Consider the following 23,368-nt stretch of genomic DNA (forward strand, 5'->3'; position numbering starts at 1 on the left):
GAATCAATCCATAAACATAGAATAATCTCTCATATGTATAGTTCATTCATCAGTAGTACATACAAAATGCACACAAACACAGAGCCTTACATATTGTCCAATTAGTCCGATGGCCGCACTAATTCAGGAGCTGCAGGATGTTTATAGACTTCGTTGCAGCTTTAATTACACACTCAAAACACCACGCTAACCCTTCATTGAACAACTATTATTATAAATTATAACCATACGTACTTCGCACACAAGGGATGCCTTTATCTGGAATCAACTCGGGGGACTTCTACTACCTGCATAAACATGAAGGTAGGTACATTTAACTCCAAGGAGTTTGGCCTAGTGGTAAGGAGGAGCTTAAATATCCACCCGATCCTGGGATTCGAAACTCCTTGGAGCCACCGGAGTACCTTTGCCGTGATTATCCGTTCTGTGCGCCGTCGGGGGTTCACAGAGCCTCGGGGATTAGTAGGGCAAAGCCCGAACACCCCGAATTAGCAAAAATAATAAATAAAAAAAATGAAGGCACGTACATTTTATTCTTGAACCAAGAACGATACATGCTCTCATAACATCTTGTACGTTAAACCTAAAGTACTATCAGCACTACCATGTCGCAGTACAATACGATGATCCACCAGCGTACATTTGATGACACTTCTTATAATAAATACGCTGGTGGATCATAGTATTTTTTTTATGACACTTACTTATCAAAAGTACGATGATCCACCAGCCACTGAGCATTTAAAACGCCAGACGAGACGCTACAGTTCCATAAAGTATCTAGACTAGTATGCATAGAATTATTGATTCATACCCGAGATGGAGTTTCTTATCGGGATGAGAGTAGGAATTTCCACCCTCCAACATATTGGGACGGAAGAAATTGCGGGAAGCCAACACCTGAATCGCATTCATCTCCTGGCCTGGAACCATGTTCACGTGCTTCATCCTCTCTATCTCAGCTATCTGTTTGTCCGTGGTGATTCAAGAAAAGTCTGATTAGAAAATCCAAAATATGTAAAAAAAAAAAACAAATTACGGTGTATGCATGGTATCATTAAGCGAATTTCATATATACATATATAGAGTATAGTAGAAATCTCATATGTATATATTCAGATATTATGGAGAACATATTGCAGCTACGCACACAAATACGAGTTTTTACATACCTTGGTGCAAAGGTACACAGTTTCATTTTCCATCTCAATCTCCTGTGAAACAAATTATGAACCGATGAACAAGCTCTTGCTATAATGGAGATGGTGATGGAGCGTTTGCAAGATTAAGATACACAAAGAGAGAAGAAAGAGACATTGGATATATATATAATACACACACACACACACACACACACACACATGCTTAATCATACATATATATATGATTACGTACCTTTTTCTGCGAGTACTCAATCTCAGCAAGCAGCATTTCATGCTGTTCGACATGGATGAAAACAAATCAGGAGTTGTCCAAGTAAGAGTAAAAATAGATGAACTACTAAAAGTAAAATTAAAAACAGGAATATCTATCGAAATTATGATGTTGTGAAAACTATATAGTAAATAATTACATTAGGGGATTGCACTAAAAGAAAAAGATCATATAAGGGTTGCCTTCTTGGACCTAATTCTGGTGATTCCGCGCTCGAGCCTGTTCTCGAGCTGCTTCAGTTCCTTCACAGAAAGGGCACTCAAAGAATCTCCCATCAAATGCCTGCCATGCATAATATGCACTATATAATCAGCACAAAGCCGGGTCACATAATGTTTTATGATACCTTATTGGCGTACGATATTTCTGTTTGTAGAACTTCATTCTTTGTAAGTAGTGCATACATAGTATAGTTCTACTGTGATATTGTTTGCCGAATTTGTCGATTTCGAGGAAAGTGGAAAAATCTTTGGGAAAGTAATTTATCTGTTACAGCATCTGTATCTGCTGCCTCAGCTTGGCTGATTCTTGTTGATAATACTGCACATATACAAAAAGATAAATTAGAGATATGTCATATATTGTGCATGGAAGGAACTGCACAAAATATATAAATCAGTTACTTATAGGAAAAAATGTGCAAATCTAGAGAAGGAAAGACGAAATCTGCTGCTTGCTTTCGATCTTTTGTAATAACTAGATCAGACAACGGCCACACGTAAATATTACCTAAGCATTGATCTCTGAAACAGAAGTCGTGTTCCAACTGTCTGAGCTAGCCTTCTTATACCTCTCTATAGTTGTCTTGATGCTGCTAACCGATATATAATAACTTGTAAAGCTTAACAATTTTTGATGATGTGATGCACAGGGTAAGTAAATATCTACTGGGTTACGTAATTACGGAACGTGGCAAAGATGTAGATAATGTACGCCGGCAGAGGAAAAATACGATAACTAAAAAGGGTGAGTGACATATTACTCACAACTAGAAGGTTGTAAGATGATGATGATAATTCGATCAATTAACCATCGCGTCAATATTAATAAAGCAACGATATGATCCATTACGTAATTAACTATCATTTGGAACCGATAATCCATAAAGGGATGTTTGTCCATGGTATCCGAATACTTCTAGCTAGACTCTAGCCAATCGGCTTTCGTGGAGTTAAAGGACGTGAAAAAGTAATTCAGAGAAGAGAATAAATGTCGATTTTGTGCAGGAAGGCTTTATGAAGCGTAGAATTTCCTCGAAAAATTCTATCCTCTCTCTCTCTCTTGTTCAATCAATCTATCTTGTTTTAGTGGGAACTTTCCGATGGATACCGGGTACTAAGAAGTGAAATGCTTGTAATAATGAGAAGACATGGAGATTGGATGTCCCCCTACTCAGCTACATATTGGTGCATGCATGCTATATACGCACTATTATGTACAAGTCAAGATAAATAAAGAGAAAAGGCAAAGTCTTTCCAAAACTTTTCTCAAATATCACATTTCTTTGCAAGAATTTATGTCATAAAGCAAAAATTAGATCGGGTCTAGTCTAGAAAGAAAAAGAAAGGAGAACAAGACAGAAAGCAAATAATAGAATACAACCCCAAGTACTTATCAGGGGAAAAAAAAACAATCCAATTATGATGAGATTCTTTGAAATGCATGAGGTACATATTTTCAATGAGATTACGGGTATTCTCAATTTATTGGTTGATACTCATCTTATTTGAGCATTGTTCGACCCTAACCATGAGGCGCTTCTTGTGAGTTTTTATAATGTATATTACTATTTGACAGATGAAGTAAAATAGATTCATATGATATCTTTTTTTTGGGTTCCAAGGAGATTTATATGATATCTTTAATTTCCAAGTTATGTGAGCATTCGATATGTCAATGGCTCTGTCAATCATTCACCCCATGGGATTATTTGAAGTGACGATGAAACTCCAAACTCAGAATGTGTACATACATATGTATATGTGTATGTATCTGCATGTAGGAAGCTCGGGAGAGACTGACATAAAATGAAAATGGTCGAGTATAACTCTTATGCTATCAGATGTTGGCAATACTTGATTAAATGTATTTTGTATGTTCTAGAATTGCACATTCCAAAACAAGTACAATAAAATGTCCTCATCTTTTGGTCGATTGAAAAATTGAGACAAAATAACTTCATACTCTTACATATAAACTCACGCTGTAATCCATTGAAAATAATTATCGTGCATGGGTTGCATTTTTCTTTCCATAACGAAAGTTTATTTGATAGGGAACTGTTATCTTTTACATATATGTTTTGTGCTTGAGAAAAGGAGGAATCGAGTTTTAAAATGCAGCAGTCTTTCTCTAGTCCAATCCCATACATAGTGTTGATTAAAAAAATACATCAGTGATTAATTACAATCAATTAATAAAAAAATAGAATTAAAACTGGTACTCTTCAGAAAATAATAATTAATCATAACTAATCTTCTAACAAAGTTTTAAGATGTTTTTATTATATTCAGGATGCAAATTGAGCGCATGTTATTAGAGCTAAACACACGGACATATATATGTATATATATACATTTATCTTTTGTTGTGTGCAGATCACGTGTAATATATATACTAAGAACATCTGTATTCAGATATTCATCACTCAAGGATTACAAAAACTTAAAACCAAGCACAGCAAAAATTACGAGATCATACATATATATTCAATATGATTTATGTGTTTGTTAAAATAATTGGCCTTTTTATGATCCATCGATCTGTATATATAATATCTATATATAGTGGAGAGGAGATCATACATATATACTGCAAATTGCATTTTCTAAAATTTTATATGTGTATAAGTCTACGTAATTTCCGTGGCCGGCTACTGCTCAAATATGTAACTATACATTAGCTTAGTGGTCTGGCAGTATCATGATAGTCAAGCCTATATATTCATTCACCTTCCTATAATTCGTAAGTAAAAATTATTATAAATTAGCCCACTTATCTGCCTCGATCAGTAGAATTGGCCACGAGGATTTTAGTCATACAATCAGTTTGTATATATACGAATTCCATTTGGATTTGTGTTGCATTTAAACAGGTACATACCATTTGGTTTGAACAGAAACATGCATGCTCATTGCAATATATATGGAGGTCTTTCAATTCAAGCAATCAATTGCTGCGCCATTGTAGCAGTGACGCCCCAATGGTTAAATGTCTAATTAATCTGCAAGCATAGCATTAGAGTAACCGCAAAAACCCGCATTTCACGACAAGACCTAGCTAGGGGCATGGATCAATAACTTATACTGATTGGAAGACATAAGGCACAACTTATGTAATTGCTGGAATTAATATAGATCCAATTAATATGGTCGACCAGAGTTAAGATATCAATATGTTGGCTAGGAAGCTAAAGTTCTAGCCTGTTTATGAGTACATATGTAATAAATGGAGCATTTACTATATGGATACTTTTGTATCTATTTATCACCATTGCCAGAGGGCATTGATGCCAATTCACTTTGCTATATAAAAGGGGAAGGACCAGAAAAAGAATGGATCTCAATCATCACACTGTAGTCTGCAACTATAAGAACTTCTATTTATATTAAGCACAGTGGGGAATTCGTTAACATTACCCGGAATGGCATCATGTGCAAGGTTTGCAGCTGCATCCCCATTTTTTCCTTAAAATTTTGTATAACGCCTGCGATTAAAAAACCATGATTATAAGGCAGGTCACCTGGTACGCTTTCTCGCAAAATCTCACTTCTGGGCAATCCCATGCAAGCGAAAATGTGACTGTACGGACACAGCCAGGAGGAACAGTTACAGAGGCTGCTACAGCGGCTCCAATTGATGATCCTGGTTCTGAATGCTTAGAGGTTTTTTTTGCAGTCGACGTGGTCAAATGTTCCATGCTACAAGAATTTAACAAAAGAAGACAGCTGTTGGAGATATCTGTATCAGCTCATAATGATTTATTTAGCATGAAAGAGTAACAGGTATCCTTTATTTACCAATGATGACCAAATTATGGTTAGTTTGTATCTGCCGTTATAACTTATTTCTCCCGATCCACAAGAATTAATGTGTTGAAGAAATACTGTGATGAAAATTAAATTTAAGCCCACATCAAATCCAACTTTAATACTCTTGAAGTCAGACTTGTCTTTATTGGAAAATCCAATGCATTTGTAATTTACTTCAAGTTTAGTTTATAACTTCTCATATTTACCTTCTTAATTTCAAACCACATATCTTTTGCAGTGAGACATTGAGAATCACCAGATATCAAGAACGACATTCAGAGATGTGAACATCTGATGTTTCTCTGGCAGCAATGGCAAAAGTAACCGGCGGATGTCCATTTGCTGTTCTGCAAGGAGGAACCTGCATCAGCCAGACATTTTGGCTGATAATCACAAACCAAGATTATTATTACTGTCTACATGGAAGAATATACCCGTGATGTAACAACGCCCCATGCACTCCATCCCTGACTCTGCAAAAGAAATTTTATTGCATAAAAGTAGAGCAAATGCTAATGTATAATTTATCGACAAAATTTGAGAATTAGAGCAGATGTAACTACTAGCTACTCTGTGCGAAGAGTGGTAAAGTAGGTCAGTTGAAGGTCTCTTACAGCATGTTAGAGTTGAAATGTCGACCCGAAGATCCCGAGACTCCCCCAACAGAGTTCTGTACAATTAAAAGGACAACAACCAGAATAAGCCGGCAATAGGTTTTAGCATTTATCTACAGATTTACCATAGTAGTTACTAATATCGAAACTGCTAGAAAATATGAGGAATTTGAAAATTCATGTGCATGAAAAGCAGTTCCTTCCACGTCATCTCAATTACTTTTCCATCTCTTACGAACCACAAGATGGATTCATTAATAGAAAGCGAGCCATACCATCATAAATCAGACTTGGACATTACACAGTTTGGAGAATGTTTCAAGGAAGTTTAATTATGGTAAATAAAAATTTCAAGAGATTTCACCAGCTACTGCCCAAGTGAAAACTAAGGTTACATCTGTAGGAGTATCCCCTTGATTTGAGAGCTATAAGAAACACAAAACAATCAATAACTTGCTAAGTGTTATCCCTAGTTGGAAAATTCGGTAGAATCAAGTTGCTTCTCAAGTCTTTTACTTACCGTAAATGTAAATACAGAGACAGGAAGGCTGCTTTCCTTGTAATTGTGAGGTATAAATGGAGATATTTGATGGGAAACAATTCGAAGTTCAGGGTCAGGTTCACCTGAATCAGAAAATATACAAGGAGATTGCATAAGAATCATAAGCCATATGAGGAAGGAAGTATTATGCAAATTTGTGGTTAAGGTAATATACCATCATAGACCGTCCATGACCGTGGAAACAAAGCATGGTAAATACTTTTGTCCCCATTCAGGTTCCAATCCCAACATCCGATTCCCGAAGCCGCACTCGCTCTGTGCCATTCCAAGAGCAATCGATAACTACCCTCCAGATTTCAATAAGAATTAAAAATTCATAAATTTTATATACTACCTACAACAGCCAGGAGCTTACTTTGGCAACTGAGAGCTACGTGAGCACAGTACACTGGAAACTATTTTACCATTTAGACGTGAAACAAAAACCTGGAGTAAGAACATATGGTGAAAAAATCTCTGTTGCTCGGTAAAAAATGTAATAATCACGGAATCACAGTTTACGTACATCATAAGATACAGCCTTCCGGCATAATCATTATGCATTTACATCAGAAGGTTCAGATTGTACAAAATCTTATGCACTGACAGGAACTACAGAGAGGCCTTCATATGATCTTCCATAACATGAATTGCAAACAATTCTATTTATTGTATCTACTGGACATTTACAGAGGCAAAATCCTATGCTTATCACAATAAAATTCGTAAGAACTACAATGGAGACCAAAAAGTCCTCTCAGTGAACATTTGTGATTGAAGAAAGAGAGCTGTTGGTAAGATGATAATATTTGGAATTTTATTATCACAGTATTGTTACACTGTGAAATGACAGGCCAATTTGAGACAATCAAGAAATAGATGCATAATGGAAGTACTTTATCAAGGTATTGTTCTTAATATGAAGTGTTTCTTATACTCCTCTGTAGTCTGGTTTCATGAAGTAATTATCATTTTTGTTGACCCCAACTAGTAAAGTACCAGCAAATAGGCTTTGATTTATAATAATGCCTATAGTATGAGAGTCAGTCAATTCTAGAGAAGCAAAATTGCAGAGAACTGGTTTCCTAAAATGGGAACATCCTCTAAGATTCCAGGGAATAGTTGGAAAACAAAACTCTCTCATGCTCAGCAGCAATCTCTGAACCAGCAAGTTAACAGCACACCTCATGTTCAGAAGAATCAACCCATGCCTGCTTTATGAAATTTTCCCATAAAGTTTTTAATCTTTTTATTATCGAAAAATCTATTGAAGCCTCAATGTAAATATTGAAGGATACTTTTCCCCGCAGTTTAGCTTCCGTTGCCAGGTCAATGGAGGAGGTTTCTCAGCATGACCCTAAGAGAGATGCAGAAACTGTCACTACTCAACTGAAGCCACAACTAGCCTAACTGAATCATCACATTGGCAGGAATCAAAACTCTCTCATGCTCAGCAGCAATCTCTGAACCAGCAAGTTAACAGCACACATCGTGTTCACAAGAATCAGCCCGTGCCTGCTTTTCCTCGTTCTCCTTGAAACCATTCTCCATCTGACTCGTACTGCTACTGTTCCTGATACAATCAGTAAATCACGAGATTACGATCACATGCACAGTGGAGCTGAACAGACTACTACATCCTACATGTGCGAGCACGCACATTCTCGATTTCTCCCTCGCTAATGGTTCCAGTGACTTAATCATTGCATGACAAGACCAAGTGAGACACCGAAGAGGTGAAGAGATCGAATGATTCGAACATCAAATGACACGGACGACGACTGCTTAAATCAGCTAATACAACAACAGAGAGCTTGATCGAGCAATGCTAGATCCTACCTAACATAACAGGACACCGTGAACCTTTACGGTAGTGGAATTCGCCGACGGATCGCGGACTGATTGGCAATCGAAGTGGAGATCGTGGTGACGAAACAGAGGCCATCGGAGGAGCATGGACTCGGAAGAATCGAGAATGCGATGAACCTAAGCTGCAGAGGGGGAAGGAAAAGGAAGACGAACTGGGTGAGCAGAGGAGGAGGGAGACGCTCACCGGGAAACAGAGCCTGAAGGAGAAGGCGCAGTCAGCTCAGGAGAAGTGCTGGCTTGCTGGGAGTGCGAAGGGGAAGAAATATCGTTATACATCATCAACTGAAGAATATGACGAGCGGAAAAAGGACGATTGGCGGAAGAAATATCGGGCAAAAAAGATCTCAAAAAAAAAAAAGGAGGGAAATTTATTTTGCACCCTCAAGTTTATTATATAACATTTTACACCCTGAACTTAACCCATCAGTTAATTTAGAATGCGGTTTCACTTTGAATTTGAAGATTAATTGAACTATCATATCATTTTCATATTTCAAATTGTTTTTAGTCGTATAATATTAAGATGATCATAATGTTACTTTAATGTTTGTTCACCACATTGACGTTTCTGACAGTGAAATTTCCATTACAGCATATGTTTTTACGGAGTCTGCAACAAACATGTTTATTTTTTTTAATTTGGAAGCAATTTAAGTTTATTATTTATTGTAGTCTTTTGAATTTTTTTCCGCTAATTATAGATTTGTCTGAAATGCGTACTTATTTTTAGAAGGTTGCGATTACCAGCCATATCTCTCTGGTCTGCTATTTAAGTTGAACATTTCTTGACTTGTTGGATTGAACTGTTTGATGTGGTTGCTTACTTCCAGGTCGAAGCCAAGCTGAGAGAGACGACCACGAGGCTCGAGCAGAAGTTGGCGGAGGAGCAGGCTGCTCGTATGAGGGCTGAAGAGCAAGCACAATTTGCTTAGGTGAAGTCAAATGACGAGATTCGTGATCTGAGGGAGAGCTTGGAGAGAACCAGGACGTAGACTGAAGAGCTCCGTAAGCAAGCTGAAAGTCGATGCGCCATTCTATAATAGTACAAGATGGAGATATCCTGGAGTATGTTACATTCTTGAAGATTTTCACGAAGATTTTAATATCCACTTCTGTTGGGATAGAACCTATGAAATACGTTTGTGATGGAGCTTGTAACGTGTAAATGGATTTATGGCTTGCACACTATTTATGTATCATTTTAAGTTCGCTCATGGTGCTTCCATTATTCACTATAAACCAGAGGTATGTACATCAGATGAGAATATTCCTGCTCTAATGCCTTGCATTTTGGACAAAAGGATCATAATGATCTATCTCAATCCAATCAGCATGCGCGCATTAATCCTTAGTTATATTCAATCCCGACTTCCATTCTTTCTTAGTATCTCAATCCATAAACATAGAATAAGCTCTCATATGTAGTTCATTCGTCGATAGTTCGTGTACAAAATGCACACACAAACACAGACACGGGATTTTACATTGTTCAATAGGCTTCATTGCTTTTTTAATAGTTTAATTACACCCTCAAAGACCACACACTCACATCCTTAATTGAACAAATATTATTATGAGTTATTACCATGTATGTATGTAATTTGCGCATAAAGAGATGCCTTCTTCGGGTATGAGCTAAGGGGACTTCTACTTGCCTAAATACCAGAATGCGTACATTTAATTTTTTTGAATCGAGATCAATACAATATGCTTTACATAACACCTTGTACGTTGAAAATGAATTACTACCGGCGATACCATCCATATCCTAGTACTAAATGATGATCTACCATCACAAACGAATAGGTTCATTTGAGATAAAAAAAATGGTTGATTCATGCAGTGTAGAGCTTATATCCCTTTAATAATGTATTGAATTCGAGTCTTGTGCATTATAGTTTTACCTCTTGCTGGATTTATCCAGTTCGAACTAGGTTAGTAGAAATCGTCAGGCTAGGTACATACCAAAAAGAAAAGGGAAAAAAGAAAAAAAATCACATGGTTTTGGAGAAATTCCACTTCAGTCTCAAAGTTTTATAAAATTTATAAATCAACCCATCTTTCTTTTATTTTTTTGGAACTCTGCCCCGCCACTTTCTCTCATCCTCTGGAGATCCGCCTCTGCACTCACCGCTACTGCCGCCTCCCTCCCTTCACCTTACCCCAGCCCCGACCATTACCTGCGGTGCGTTTCTCTAGGGTTTTAGGTTAGGCCATGGCCATGGCGTCTCCCAGTCCTAATGAGGATGTGCCGAGAGTCCAAATCGGTACTGAGTGGGAAGTTCTTGAAGCCCTTCATCAAGGTCTATGCCCCTCCAAGTCCTGCGGCAGGCAGGCAGCCGAGCAGCGAAATCTGGAGAGGCAGGGAGAAGCTCAGAGAGAGAGAGAGAGAGAGAGTGCAGGAATGAAAGTGGCTGAGATGGTTGGTCTGGAGCCGATAGCGCAGGAGGCGGAGGGAGGCGGACACCGGCAAACTGGATTTATTCCGGAAATGCCTTCCTTACCTTCTGCTGACGACCAAATCCGATTCATTCCTCTATCTGAAGTGATCCTCCTTCGTCTTCTTCACGGACGAGCAAGGAAGCGAATTTCTCCTTCCTTGTCCGATTACCTTATTTACGGTGGCTGACTTGCCGTTGATTCTTCTCTATAAGTGCTCTTCGTGCAACCGTTAATAATCGATCGAGCTTCTCTTCTTTCCCTGGTAGTAGCTGATCGATCTTCTTATCTTATTGATGTCAGTGCTGCAAGATTGTTAGTGATGGTGTTCTGTTTATGTTCTAGAGACGAATTTCAGTGCCTTTCGTGCATGTTTGCTCGATAAGTCTTTCGAAATCCTGTGCTTAACTCCAAAGCTCGAGTCTTTTGTTCTTGTTTGACAAACTACCATGCAAAGGTTTTATTTTTGAAGCTAAATTCCCGATATAAGGCTTAGGAGACTGTTAAAAGTCGGAACTTTCATCTTGTTAGATTAGATGTTATATTTGTTCATGCTCGGTTTTGATGTTGAGGACATTCTGTATGACTTGCGATTATATCCATGTCTTGCAGTTGGCGTGAATTGGTTTTTACATGATGGCTGGGATTGCTGGTGTTCGGACGCTGGTTCTGGTGGGCAGGACAGGTAATGGTAAAAGTGCAGCAGGGAACACTATTCTTGGGAGGAGGGCTTTCAAGTCGAGGGCTAGCTCGTCGGGGGTGACGAGCACCTGCGAGTTGCAGCAAACTGTCCTGCCTGATGGTTTGACTGTCAATGTAATTGACACTCCTGGTAATGATCTTTTAACAAACTTCTGCACAATGAGATATTTCATGCATATTGAGAGGTTCTTATCTAGGACATGTTTGTTAATTGCAGGGCTTTTCGATGGTTCTGCTGGAATCGGCGATGTTGGAAAAGAAATTGTCAGGTGTATCGATCTGGCCAAGGAAGGGATCCATGCTGTGGTTTTGGTCTTTTCTGTTAGGACCCGCTTTTCGGAGGAGGAAGAAGCTGCCTTCCATACCCTGAGGACTTTGTTTGGAAACAAGATAGTCAACTACATGATTGCTGTGTTCACTGGTGGGGATGAACTTGACGATAATGATGAAACTCTGGAGGATTACTTGGGTCGTGAGTGCCCACAGCCTTTGAAGGTGACCTCTACCTCTCTTTATGCAGTTAGATATTCATAGATCATTTAAAGTAAGTTGCAAGCTTTGAGTAATTACAACAGGTGGTTTGATTGATATGCCACCTAGGGGATTCCAATTCCTAAATATAAATTTGTCAGATTGCTTTATCTCTGATGATGCTGCTAAGCACAATCGAGTTTCAAATCTCAACATTGACTGGGCATCTCTCTCTGGGATAGCTTTTGATGAGACGCACAGTTCTGTCTATGCTCATGGTTTAAGTTGGCTAGTGAGATCAACTTGTTTTTAAATTTTAAATATTTTGTATTCTACTTTCACAAATTTTGTTGAACTAAACTCGGTTTACTTCCAGTAAGATTGTCCAAGATTGAGTTTAGTAAAAGCTTTTGAGCTGCCATTGTAAGATATAATGCAATAAAAATCACCAAGACGACATTGACCATGAGTATCTTCTACTATTGCTGCTGCACACTGATGTCTTGTAAAATATTTATTGAAGGACGTTCTTGCTCTCTGCGGGAACCGGCGGGTGCTTTTCGATAATAAGACGAAGGATGAGGACAAGAAAAACGCCCAAGTTCGGGAGCTATTTTCCCTTGTCGATGCAGTGATAAGCCAGAATGGTGGAAAGCCTTTTTCAGATGAGATATTTGCCGAAATGAGGGTAAGTGGAGCATTTAAAACTTAAAGCAAGTAAAATAAATGCGATTGCATGAACAGTTTCCAAACTATGAGTGTTTGTTTGGCAGAAAGGAGCAAAGAAGCTCCAGGAGCAACAGGAAGCGGTTGGCTCTCTCAGAGGTTACAACCAAGGACAGATACTGAAGTTTAAGGAAGAGATGCAAAATTCTTATGATGAGCAGCTGAAGCGAATTTCTGAGATGGTATATTTTAGCGTACAGTTGTATTTCTGATCAACAGATTGATTCCTCCCCCCCCCCCCCCCCCCCCCCCCCCCCCCCCCCCCCCCCCCCCCCCTTTTCTGTCTTTGTATTTCTGTGTCATCATTGAAAAATTTAATGTTCACCGCAATGGCATTTCTGACAATTTTATTTCCAATATAACATATGGATTTTGCCGAGTCTGCAATGAACATGTTTGTTTATTTTTTAATTTGGAAGCATGTTGGGTTTATGATTTATTGTAGTCTTTTACTCTTTTTTCTGCTAATTATGGATTTGTCTAAGATGCGTACTTATGTTTCAAAGGCCATGATTATCTGCCATCTCTCATCTGCTATTTTAGAGGAACATTTCTGGACTTGTTGGACTGAACTGTTTGGTGTGATTGTTTACTCTTAGATTGAAACTAAGCTGATAGAGGAGGTCAAGAGGCTCGATCAGAAGTTGGCAGAGGAGCAGGCCGCTCGTACGAGAGCTGATGAGCAAGCACACTCGGCTCAGAAGAAGTCAGATGACGAGATTTGTAATCTCAAGGACGATCTGGCCAAAGCCAGGAGGGAGACTGAAGAGCTCCGTAAGCAGACCAAAGGAAAATCATCATGCGCCATTATGTAAGACAGGGATATCTGGAGTATGTTACGGTCTCGAAGATTTCGATATCCACTTGTATTGTGATAGTAACCTATGGAATACTCTTGTGATTGCTCCTATCATGTAAATGGATTTATGGCTTGCATTATTTGCATATGATTTTAATTCCCCAATGGGGCTTCCATTATTCACCAAAGATCTTTATATCAGATGAGAATATCCCTGCTTTAGTGCTCTGTACTTAAACTCAGAATGTGTACATATGTATGTATATACACACCTGTATTTGTTTTAGTAGGAGGCTCGGGAGAGACTGACATAAAATGAAAATGGTCGAGTATACCTCTTAAGCTAGCATCGCATGTTGGAAATACTTGATTAAATGTATTTTGTATGTTCTAGAATTGCGTGTATTCCAAAACAAGGACAATACGATGTCCTTATCTTTTGGTCGATAGAAAAATTGAGACAAAATAAACTTCATACTCTTACATACATATAAATTCACGCTGTAATTCATCGAAAATAATTATCATGCGTGATGGAATGTTCCCCGCTAGCTCTTTTAATAATTCATATGGAATCTAATAAAGGCTTTCCGTAAACTACACGTTTCTTGATGAAATTTTACTATTATTTTTTCAGAAAGTCATTTGGTCCTTGTAAACTGTAAGATCAGTACTGACCCCACTCTCTAGCATTGATATGATAGAATTGTCCTTGGTAAGAGATAGTACGCGTAGACATTGGATCTATATCTCATGTGAGAGAAGTATTCCCCTGCTTAGCTTCATTGATTCAAGCCCTAACTTTGAAACAGAAAGAATATGTGCAGAGGGAGGACATTGACTGCCATTATTTGTTGACTAGATGCCATGATGGGTTTCAACTTTCGAGAGGGAGTGACGAACTTTCACGGAAGAATGGCAAGCAAAGGGCTAAGTGACCTCAAAGCTAAATTTGGAAAGTGAAACGTTGGGAAGGAGATGGCAAGGGGATGGGTAGACAAATTAAATCAGCAGAAATAGAGGCTTGTTAGGTTTGCTTGTCTCGAATTTAGCAGCTTGTCATGATCGATCGATGAGGTCTCTTTTCAACAAAACTTGGCACTGTCGAGAGTTATCATCAGATATCATATACATCGATTGGTCTAAAACCATTTCACTCAAACCTCAAATTAATCAAGATGATGCAAAAAAGGGGCATCACCTTGATGTATATACATTGATAAGGACCTCTCATGCAAGAGAGGTGCGATACCATCTACTAGTAAAACTTTGGGTCTTAATAATTAATGTGCCATTGATATAAAAGATGGTCTTATCTATTAACCGAAAATGAGAAGTAGCAACTGCCTGCTCGCCTCGAGATGAGTTTAATTTCAAGCAATTGCCGACCGTCATTCATTAGGCACTAAACATATATTAGAAAAGTTCTTCTGAGGAGCACAGAAATAGAGAGAGAGAGAGAATTTTTGAGGAAAGCTTGGAAAGGAAGAGGAAAAGAATCATATATATATATATATATAGAGAGAGAGAGAGAGAGAGAGAGAGAGGACTCAACTCACACACACAGTAGAGTACAGTGTAATTCTCTATATTCGTTTATGGTTGTCATGCATGGGACTTCTGTTTGGATATAAATATTACAGACATGGGGAATTAGCTATGGTTCTTTAATTCAGTTTGCCCACACAAAAAAAAAGGTAATATTAAAACAAAACAAAAATAAAACTGTGCCCTAATAGAGATATGGTTGTGCCCCTGAGTTACTCACATGGGAAAAAGAAAATTGTGCATTGACATTAATTATAGTGTGCATTGGTTACATTTTTTTCCATAACGAAAGTTTATTTGATAGGGAACTATTATCTTTTTATATATATGTTTTGTGCTCGAGAAAAGGAGGAATCGAGTTTTAAAATTAAGCGCTCTTGCTCTAGTTTTAAATGGATTTACGGCTTGCACTATTCACGTATCATTGTAAGTTCGCTAATGGTGCTTCCATTATTCACTATTTAAACCAGAGGTTTGTACATCAGATGAGAATATTCCTGCTCTAATGCTTTGCATTTTGGACGAAAGGACAGTAATGATCTATCTCAGTCCAATCAACATGTGTGCATTAATACAATATGCTATACATAACATCTTGAACGTTGAACATGAATTACTACCAGCGGTACCATCCATATCCCAGTATGATATGATAATCTATCGTCACAAACGAAAAGGTTCATTTGATATCACCAAGGGTTGATTCATACAATTTAGTACTTATTCCCCGTAAATAAGATATCAAATTTGAGTATTGTGCACGATAGTTTTATCTCTTACTGGATCGATCCAGTTCGAACTAGATTAATAAGAATCGTTAGACTTCTGGATACCAAGGCTAGGGACATACTCAAAAGAAAAGGAAAAAAAGAAACTTCATATGGTTTTGGAGAAATTCCTCTTCACTCTCAAAGTTTTATAAAATTTATAAACCAACCCATCTTTCTTTCTTTCGTTTTTTTTTTTTTGAAACTCTTCCCCGCCACTGTCCCGATCACTACCTGCGTTGCGTTTCTCTAGGGCCATGGCCATGGCGTCTCCCAGTCCTAATGAGGATGTGCCGAGAATCCAAATCGGTACTGAGTGGGAAGTTCTTGAAGCCCATCATCAAGGTCTATGCCCCTCCAAGTCCTGCGGCAGGCAGGCAGGCAGCCGAGCAGCGAAATCTGAAGAGGCAGGGAGAAGCTCAGAGAGAGAGAGAGAGAGAGAGAGAGAGTGCTGGGATGAAAGTGGCTGAGATGGTTGGTCTGAAGCCGATGGCGGAGGAGGCGGAGGGAGGCGGACACCGCCAAACTGGAACTTGTCTAGATAGAACTATCGATCCATCCTGAGTGGGATGCAGTTCCTTGCCGGGGTCGGGGTGAGATGGGAGTAGGAATTCATTCCCGCCCTCCAGCCTCAGTAGCAGCATTCATTCCGAAAATGCCTTCCTTACCTTCTGCTGACGACCAAATCCGATTCGTTCCTCTATCTGAAGTGATCCTCCTTTGTCTTCTTCACGGACGAGCAAGGAAGCGAATTTCTCCTTCCTTGTCCGATTACCTTACTTACTGTGAGACCTGACATTTTTTTTTTTTATATTTCAAATAGTATATATATGTATGTATACATACATTTACTTACAAGTTTATATATATATATATATATTACGTACATATTGCTGGAGCATCAGGAAAGTAAAAAAAAAAAAAGAGAGAGATCAAATAAGTGGTATGTTTAACTTGTTTATGGTAGACTTGTCCACACCTTATCACCCTTTCCATCCTTTTTCCCCACCGCCTAAGCCTTCCAATTATCATTTGCCATTGTTTTCTGTTCTTCTTTTTGGATTCTGGTGGGGCAGCCAAAAACGAAAAAGAGAGTAACAGAGAGAAAGAGAGGGAGAAGCTTCGGGAAGCAAGGCCTTTGCTCCGATTCCCGTTCTCGTTTGCGCCTCTCCTTTCCGTTTCTCTATACACTGTCCCACTTCTTTCTTTTTGCTCGATCATTCTCTCTGGTTGCTGCTCACCAGCTGAATGGAGGTGAGAAACCGGCCCAGCTTGGTTAAGCAGAACAACTCGAAAAGCGGCAGAATTCCTTCGTCTTGTTTCTGCCTTTGATCAGCTGTGAAGGTGCCTTCTTGCTTCCTCGGTTATTTCCATTAATGCGTTCAAATTTGACCTAAAGAATGTTCGAAATTGAGGGTTTAAGATGCTGTGACAGAATTGATTTTGAGGTTCTGTGGTGATGATTTCTATTGATTACACTGTTCGGGTGCAAGTTGATCATGGAGGTAGGGGAAATTTTATTTTTAATGTTCTCGTTAGTGGATCAATGAAGGATTTAGTTCGTGTGTTGATTGTATGTTTAATTATTCTATCTTATTGTGTCGATTTGGATGAAAGATAGATGTATCCACAGGTTTGGCCCTGTTTAAATTAGTCTTGAAGAAAGAATTAGATTACATGAGATTATTAAACTTTAAGGGGGTTAATGGAAGATTGAGTTTATATGCTAATTTTCGCTTGATGATTCCAATTGATGTGGTTGCTTAGCTACAAGCTCTATCTTTGAAGGTTGAATTTTGACTAATTTGTTCTGAATTGAAGAGATAAGATTATAGACAAAATAACTTAAGCTTTATGATTGAGCTTATATACTAGTTTAAGCTCGATAATTTCTACAAATGTGTTTGTTTGGGTAAAGGCTCTATAATTGAGATTCAAGTTCTGTTCGGAAATGGTTGCGTTTTTTTATCCTCTTTCTATGTGTCCTTTAGGTTATCTTGCATCATTCCATGAAGCATTATTCTGTAGATTTAACTAAGATAATATTATAAAGGGATCACCGCGGGTTAATGAGGTGCTACTCTCATTATTTTTAGTGCTAGATAAGCATACTAGAGACTAGTATTGGATGGCTTTTCATGAAAATTTCTCTAAGTCATATTAAAATGGAGAACTAGTTTGAAATACAATCTACAATTTTTAGGGGAATAAACATAATGTTAAAGAGTATGATTAGTTACATGGAGGTGTGATATATGCTTATAAATTGGTTTCTTGCTAAACTTAATACATGTCAGGGATACCAACACCACGTATCTCGAAGACTTGAACTTGGTGATGCTAGGTGAGTACTTTATTTCATTGTGAAATGATATATATATATATATATTATGTGAGTATCCTATTTCCTTGTAAAATGATGTATTATAGTTATATAAATTATTTAATAAGAGTGTTGTGATAGTTAGAGATTGAGAAATCAGTCTGCTTATGTTGTGCAAATTGATTTGAGAGATATTGCCTTTTTTGTTTCGTTTTGATTTGAGATATGTAGTGTGATTGTGTAATCTGATTGTGTATGAGAGATATGATGATAACATGCTATCATTGTAATGTGATTGGAATTGTGCTTGTGTATGATGATGTATGAGGTGAGGTGGCATGATTACAATTGATTATGCTTGTATTGTTTAAATATAGTCATGGGACCGCTGGACCCGGCGGATTATAAAATGGGCCTGATCGGCCATTGGACCCGGCGGAATATAAATAGGGGCTTGATCGGTCGCTGGACCCGGCGGAATATAAACATGGGCCTGATCGGCCGCTGGACCCGGCGGAATATAAATAAGGGTAAGATCGGCCGCTGGACCCGGCGGAATATAAATAGGGGCTTGATCGGCCGCTGGACCCGGCGGAATATAAACATGGGCCAGATCGGCCGCTGGACTCGACGGAATAGAAAAAGGGGTCTAATCGGCCGCTAAGACCCGGCGGAATACAAATTGGGGTCAACTCTTATCGTCAGAGGTTAATAGGCGGCCCCCGCTTATGAGATATGAATATTGGGAGTTGAGGATGATATGAATGAGATGTGCGGGGTTACGGTACCGTCACAACTCTGTTGCGAGGAAATACAACCCTATGGTTATATTGACTTTGGTTGTGTTGTCTATTGTTTATTTGGTTTGATTGCTGTAAATATGATGATTGTTACGATTGTCTGACTTATTCTGTGGAAGCCGTGTTGTTTGCTAATGTGATTTAGTTGGGCTATGAGTGCAAGGTGATGTTGAGCTAATAGTTAATTCTAATGATAGTTTATAGGTTATAAAGGCAATTGATTGTTTAGGAATGAAATTAGTAGTCAGTCGTATGTATGGTATATTATACCTTGTTGATGAATTAGTTGATAGACTTGGTTACGCGGATACTATCTATATGAATATTTGGTTGTTTAAAATATATTTATCACTTAATATTATTCATTTTGCTTTGGAATTTTGTGCTCACTAAGATGCAGCTCACACCTGCATATATTTTTCCAGATAAGCTTCCGATTGCGCGGGGAAACCACTTTTTGATATCGGGGATCAGCTTGGAGAACTAGGTAGGAACCTTCGTTATTTGATAGATATCCTTTTTGTATAGAATGAACTTTAGAATGTTACAACCTGAAGATTTTATTTAGTTGTATTACTGATATGAGAGCGAAAAAGAAATCTCTGGAAAAGTGTATATACCTATTAGAGTTGATGGATTGGTCATATACTTTGAAAATTTATGAGAAGTAAGTTTTTATGTGATAATGGATTCGATGAAATTTAGGAAAAGTTCTATCGAAATTTCGGGTCGTGACACTTACGGTGGCCGAATTGCTGTTGATTCTTCTCTATAAGTGCTCTTCGTGCATCCGTTAACAATCGATCGAGCTTCTCTTCTTTCCCTGGTAGTAGCTGATCGACCTTCTTATCTTATTGATGTCAGTGCTGCAAGATTGTTAGTGATGGTGTTCTGTTTATGCTCTAGAGACGAATTTCAGTGCCTTTCGTCTGCCATATCTCTCGTCTGCTATTTAAGAGGAACATATCTGGACTTGTTGGACTGAACTGTCTGGTGTGATTGCTTACTTTTAGACTGAAACCATGCTCAGTGAGGAGACCAAGAGGCTTGAGCAGAAGTTGGCAGAGGAGCAGGCTGCTCGTATGAGGGCTGAAAAGCAAGCACAGTTGGCTTAGGCGAAGTCAAAAGATGAGATTCATGATCTCAGCGAGAGCCTGCAGAGAGCCAGGAAGGAGACTGAAGAGCTCCGGGAGCGGACCAAACCAAAATCAACACAGACCAAACCAAAATCAACACAGACCAAACCAAAATCATCATGCGCCATTAATAATGAATACGATGATCCACCAGCTTACATTTGATGACACTTCTTATAATAAATACGCTGGTGGATCATAGTATTTTTTTATGTCATTTACTTATCAAAAGTACGATGATCAACCAGCAAATGAGAAACGAATATTTGCTACTGAGCATTTAAAACGCCAGACGAGATGCTATAGTTTCCATAAAGTATCCTTACTAATATGCATGGAATTATTGATTCATACCCCAGATGGAGTTTCTTATAGGGATGAGAGTAGAAATTTCCACCCTCCAACATATTGGGAGGGAAGAAATTGCGGGAAGCCAACACCTGAATCGCATTCATCTCCTGGCCCGGAACCATGTTCGCCTGCTCCATTCTCTCTATCTCAACTATCTGTTTGTCCGTGGTGATTCAAGAAAAGTCTGATTAGATAATCCAAAATATTTTTTTTAAAAAAATACGGTGTATGCATGGTATCATTAAGCGAATTTCATATATACATATATAGAGAGTATAGTAGAAATCTCATATGTATATATTCAGATTTTATTGAGAACATATAGCAGCCACGCACACAAATACGAGTTTTTACATACCTTGGTGCAAAGGTACACAGTTTCATTTTCCATCTCAATCTTCTGTGAAACAAATTATGAACTGATGAACAAGCTCTTGCTATAATGGAGATGGTGATGGAGCGTTTGCTAGATTAAGATACACAAAGAGAGAGGAAAGAGACATTGGATATATATATATATATATATAAATACACACACATATATATGCTTAATCATACATATATATATGATTACGTACTTTTTTCTGCAAGTACTCAATCTCATCAAGCAGCATTCGACATGGATGAAAACAAATCAAGAGTTGTCCAAGTAAGAGTAAAAATAGATAACCTACTCAAAGTAAAATAAAAAACAGGAATATCTATCCAAATTATGATGCTGTGAAAACTATATAGATTACATTAGGGGATTGCACTAAAAAAAAAGATCATATAAGGGTTGCCTTCTTGGACCTAATTCTGGTGATTCCGCGCTCGAGCCTGTTCTCGAGCTGCTTCAGTTCCTTCACAGAAAGGGCACTCAAAGAATCTCCCATCAAATGCCTGCCATGCATAATATGCACTATATAATCAGCACAAAGCTGGGTCGCATAATGTTTTATGATAGGTTATTGGCATACGATATTTCTGTATGTAGAACTTCGTTCTTTGTAAGTAGTGCATACATAGTATAGTTCTACTGTGATATTGTTTGCAGAATTTGTCGATTTCAAGGAAAGTGGAAAATCTTTGGGAAAGTAATTTATCTGTTACAGCATCTGCTGCTGCCTCAGCTTGCTGATTCTTGTTGATAATACTGCATATATACAAAAAGATAAATTAGAGATATGTCATATACATTGTGCATGGAAGGAACTGCACGAAATATATAAATCAATTACTTATAGGAAAAAAAATGTGCAAATCTAGAGAAGGAACGACAAAATCTGTTGCTTGTTTTCGATCTTTTGTAATAACGAGATCAGACAACGGCCACACACAAATATTACCTGAGCATTGATCTCTGTAATAGAAGTCGTGTTCAAACTGTCTGAGCTAGCCTTCTTATACCTCTCTATAGTTGTCTTGATGCTGCTAACCTATATATAATAACTTGTAAAGCTTAATAATTTTCGATGATGTGATGCACGGGGTAAGTAAATATCTACTGGGTAACGTAATTACTGAACGTAGCAAAGATGTAGATAATGTACGCCGGCAGAGGAAAAATACGATAATTAAAAAGGGTAAGTGACATATTACTCACAACGACACGGTTGTAAGATGATGATGATAATTTGATCAATTAACCATCGCGTCAATATTAATAAAGCAACGATATGATCCATTACGTAATTAACTATCATTTGAAACCGATAATCCATAAAGGGAAGTTTGTCCATGGTATCCGAATACTTCTAGCTAGACTCTAGCCAATCAGCTTTCGTGGAGTTAAAGGACATGAAAAGGTAATTCTGAGAAGAGAATAAACGTCGATTTTGTGCATGAAGGCTTTAAGAAGCGTAGAATTTCCTGGAAAAATTCTATCCTCTCTCTCTCTTGTTCAATCAATCTATCTTGTTTTAGTGGGAACTTTCCGATGGATACCAGGTCCTAAGAAGTGAAATGCTTGTAATAATGAGAAGACATGGAGATTGGAAGTCCCCCTACTCGGCTACATATTGGTGCATGCATGCTATATACCCACTATCATGTACAAGTCAAGATAAATAAAGAGAAAAGGCAAAGTCTTTTCCAAAACTTTTCTCAACGTATATCACATTTCTTTGCAAGAATTTATGTCATAAAGCAAAAATTAGATCGTGTCTAGACTAGAAAGAAAAAGAAAGGAGAACAGGACAGAAAGGAAATAATAGAATACAACCCCAAGTACTTATAAGGGGAAAAAAATCCAATTATGAGGAGATTCTTTGAAATACATGAGGTACATATTTTCAGTGAGATTATAGGTATTCTCAATTTATTGGTTGATACTCATCTTATTTAAGCATTGTTCGACCCTAACCACAAGGCGCTTCTTGTGAGTTTTTATAATGTATATTACTATTTGACAGATGAAGTAAAATAGATTCTATCTTTTTTTTCGGTTCCAAGGAGATTTATATGATATCTTTAATTTCCAAGTTATATGAGCATTCGATACGTCAATGGCTCTATCAATCATTCACCCCATGGGATTATTTGAAGTGACAATGAAACTCCAAACTCAGAATGTGTACATACGTATGTATATGTGCATGTATCTGCATGTAGGAAGCTCGGGAGAGACTGACATAAAATGAAAATGGTCGAGTATAACTCTTATGCTATCAGATGTTGGCAATACTTGATTAAATGTATTTTGTATGTTCTAGAATTGCACATTCCAAAACAAGTACAATACAATGTCCTTATCTTTTGGTCGATTGAAAAATTGAGACAAAATAACTTCATACTCTTACATATAAACTCACGCTGTAATCCATTGAAAATAATTAT

General features: G+C 38.0%; 3 protein-coding genes and 1 long non-coding RNA gene across 19 annotated transcripts; 2 read left to right on the forward strand and 2 right to left on the reverse strand.

Annotated features, from left to right (window-relative positions):
• Nucleotides 1–11: 11 nt before the first annotated feature.
• On the reverse strand, nt 12–21,965 carry LOC116202677 (agamous-like MADS-box protein AGL11). 16 transcript variants are annotated; one of them, XR_004156122.1, is made up of 12 exons: nt 8,460–8,764; nt 7,919–8,193; nt 6,997–7,036; nt 6,796–6,896; nt 6,600–6,703; nt 6,080–6,135; nt 5,672–5,938; nt 1,574–5,354; nt 1,396–1,437; nt 1,173–1,214; nt 815–966; nt 12–287 (listed from the first exon to the last, which is right to left on the reverse strand). XR_004156122.1 is itself a non-coding variant. In XM_031534283.1 (8 exons), the coding sequence occupies exons 2-7, from the start codon at nt 7,182–7,184 to the stop codon at nt 5,728–5,730; spliced, it is 573 nt and encodes a 190-aa protein (XP_031390143.1). In that variant the 5' UTR covers nt 7,185–8,193; nt 8,460–8,764; the 3' UTR covers nt 1,640–5,354; nt 5,672–5,727. The 16 variants fall into 16 exon arrangements, 3 of the variants coding, with proteins under 3 accessions (XP_031390145.1, XP_031390143.1, XP_031390144.1); XR_004156120.1 differs by having other exon boundaries at nt 6,976–7,036; XR_004156121.1 differs by having other exon boundaries at nt 1,574–1,974; nt 2,164–2,245; nt 5,073–5,354; nt 6,796–8,193.
• On the forward strand, nt 11,049–13,912 carry LOC116202676 (immune-associated nucleotide-binding protein 9-like). Its single transcript, XM_031534282.1, has 6 exons — nt 11,049–11,193; nt 11,541–11,760; nt 11,848–12,125; nt 12,625–12,789; nt 12,875–13,009; nt 13,427–13,912. Exons 2-6 carry the CDS (start codon nt 11,562–11,564, stop codon nt 13,640–13,642), a joined length of 993 nt encoding a protein of 330 aa, XP_031390142.1. The 5' UTR covers nt 11,049–11,193; nt 11,541–11,561; the 3' UTR covers nt 13,643–13,912.
• LOC116202678 lies at nt 16,201–20,556 on the forward strand. Its single transcript, XR_004156128.1, has 4 exons — nt 16,201–17,285; nt 18,239–18,285; nt 19,490–19,551; nt 20,078–20,556. It is a non-coding gene; the product is annotated as an uncharacterized LOC116202678 (long non-coding RNA).
• Nucleotides 20,584–21,887, reverse strand: LOC116204138 (agamous-like MADS-box protein AGL11; the record flags this gene model as incomplete). Its single annotated transcript, XM_031536216.1, has 6 exons — nt 21,880–21,887; nt 21,644–21,686; nt 21,333–21,471; nt 21,130–21,170; nt 20,910–20,951; nt 20,584–20,706 (listed from the first exon to the last, which is right to left on the reverse strand). Coding segments are annotated over exons 1-6 (396 nt in total), but the record flags the coding sequence as incomplete, so codon positions are not given.
• Nucleotides 21,966–23,368: the final 1,403 nt, after the last annotated feature.

Source organism: Punica granatum, chromosome 4, assembly GCF_007655135.1.
Source record: "Punica granatum isolate Tunisia-2019 chromosome 4, ASM765513v2, whole genome shotgun sequence".
Lineage (NCBI taxonomy): Eukaryota > Viridiplantae > Streptophyta > Magnoliopsida > Myrtales > Lythraceae > Punica > Punica granatum.

Coding starts and splice junctions, on each gene's coding strand:
- LOC116202677 (XM_031534283.1), bottom strand. CDS start 7,184: ATGCATAATGATTATGCCGGAAGGCTGTATCTTATGATGTACGTAAAC. Junction 6,897..6,996: donor CGTAGCTCTCAGTTGCCAAA/GTAAGCTCCTGG, acceptor GGAATGGCACAG/AGCGAGTGCGGCTTCGGGAA. Junction 5,813..5,899: donor GGGGCGTTGTTACATCACGG/GTATATTCTTCC, acceptor TCCTCCTTGCAG/AACAGCAAATGGACATCCGC.
- LOC116202676 (XM_031534282.1), top strand. CDS start 11,562: ATGATGGCTGGGATTGCTGGTGTTCGGACGCTGGTTCTGGTGGGCAGG. Junction 11,761..11,847: donor CAATGTAATTGACACTCCTG/GTAATGATCTTT, acceptor TGTTAATTGCAG/GGCTTTTCGATGGTTCTGCT. Junction 12,790..12,874: donor AGATATTTGCCGAAATGAGG/GTAAGTGGAGCA, acceptor TTTGTTTGGCAG/AAAGGAGCAAAGAAGCTCCA.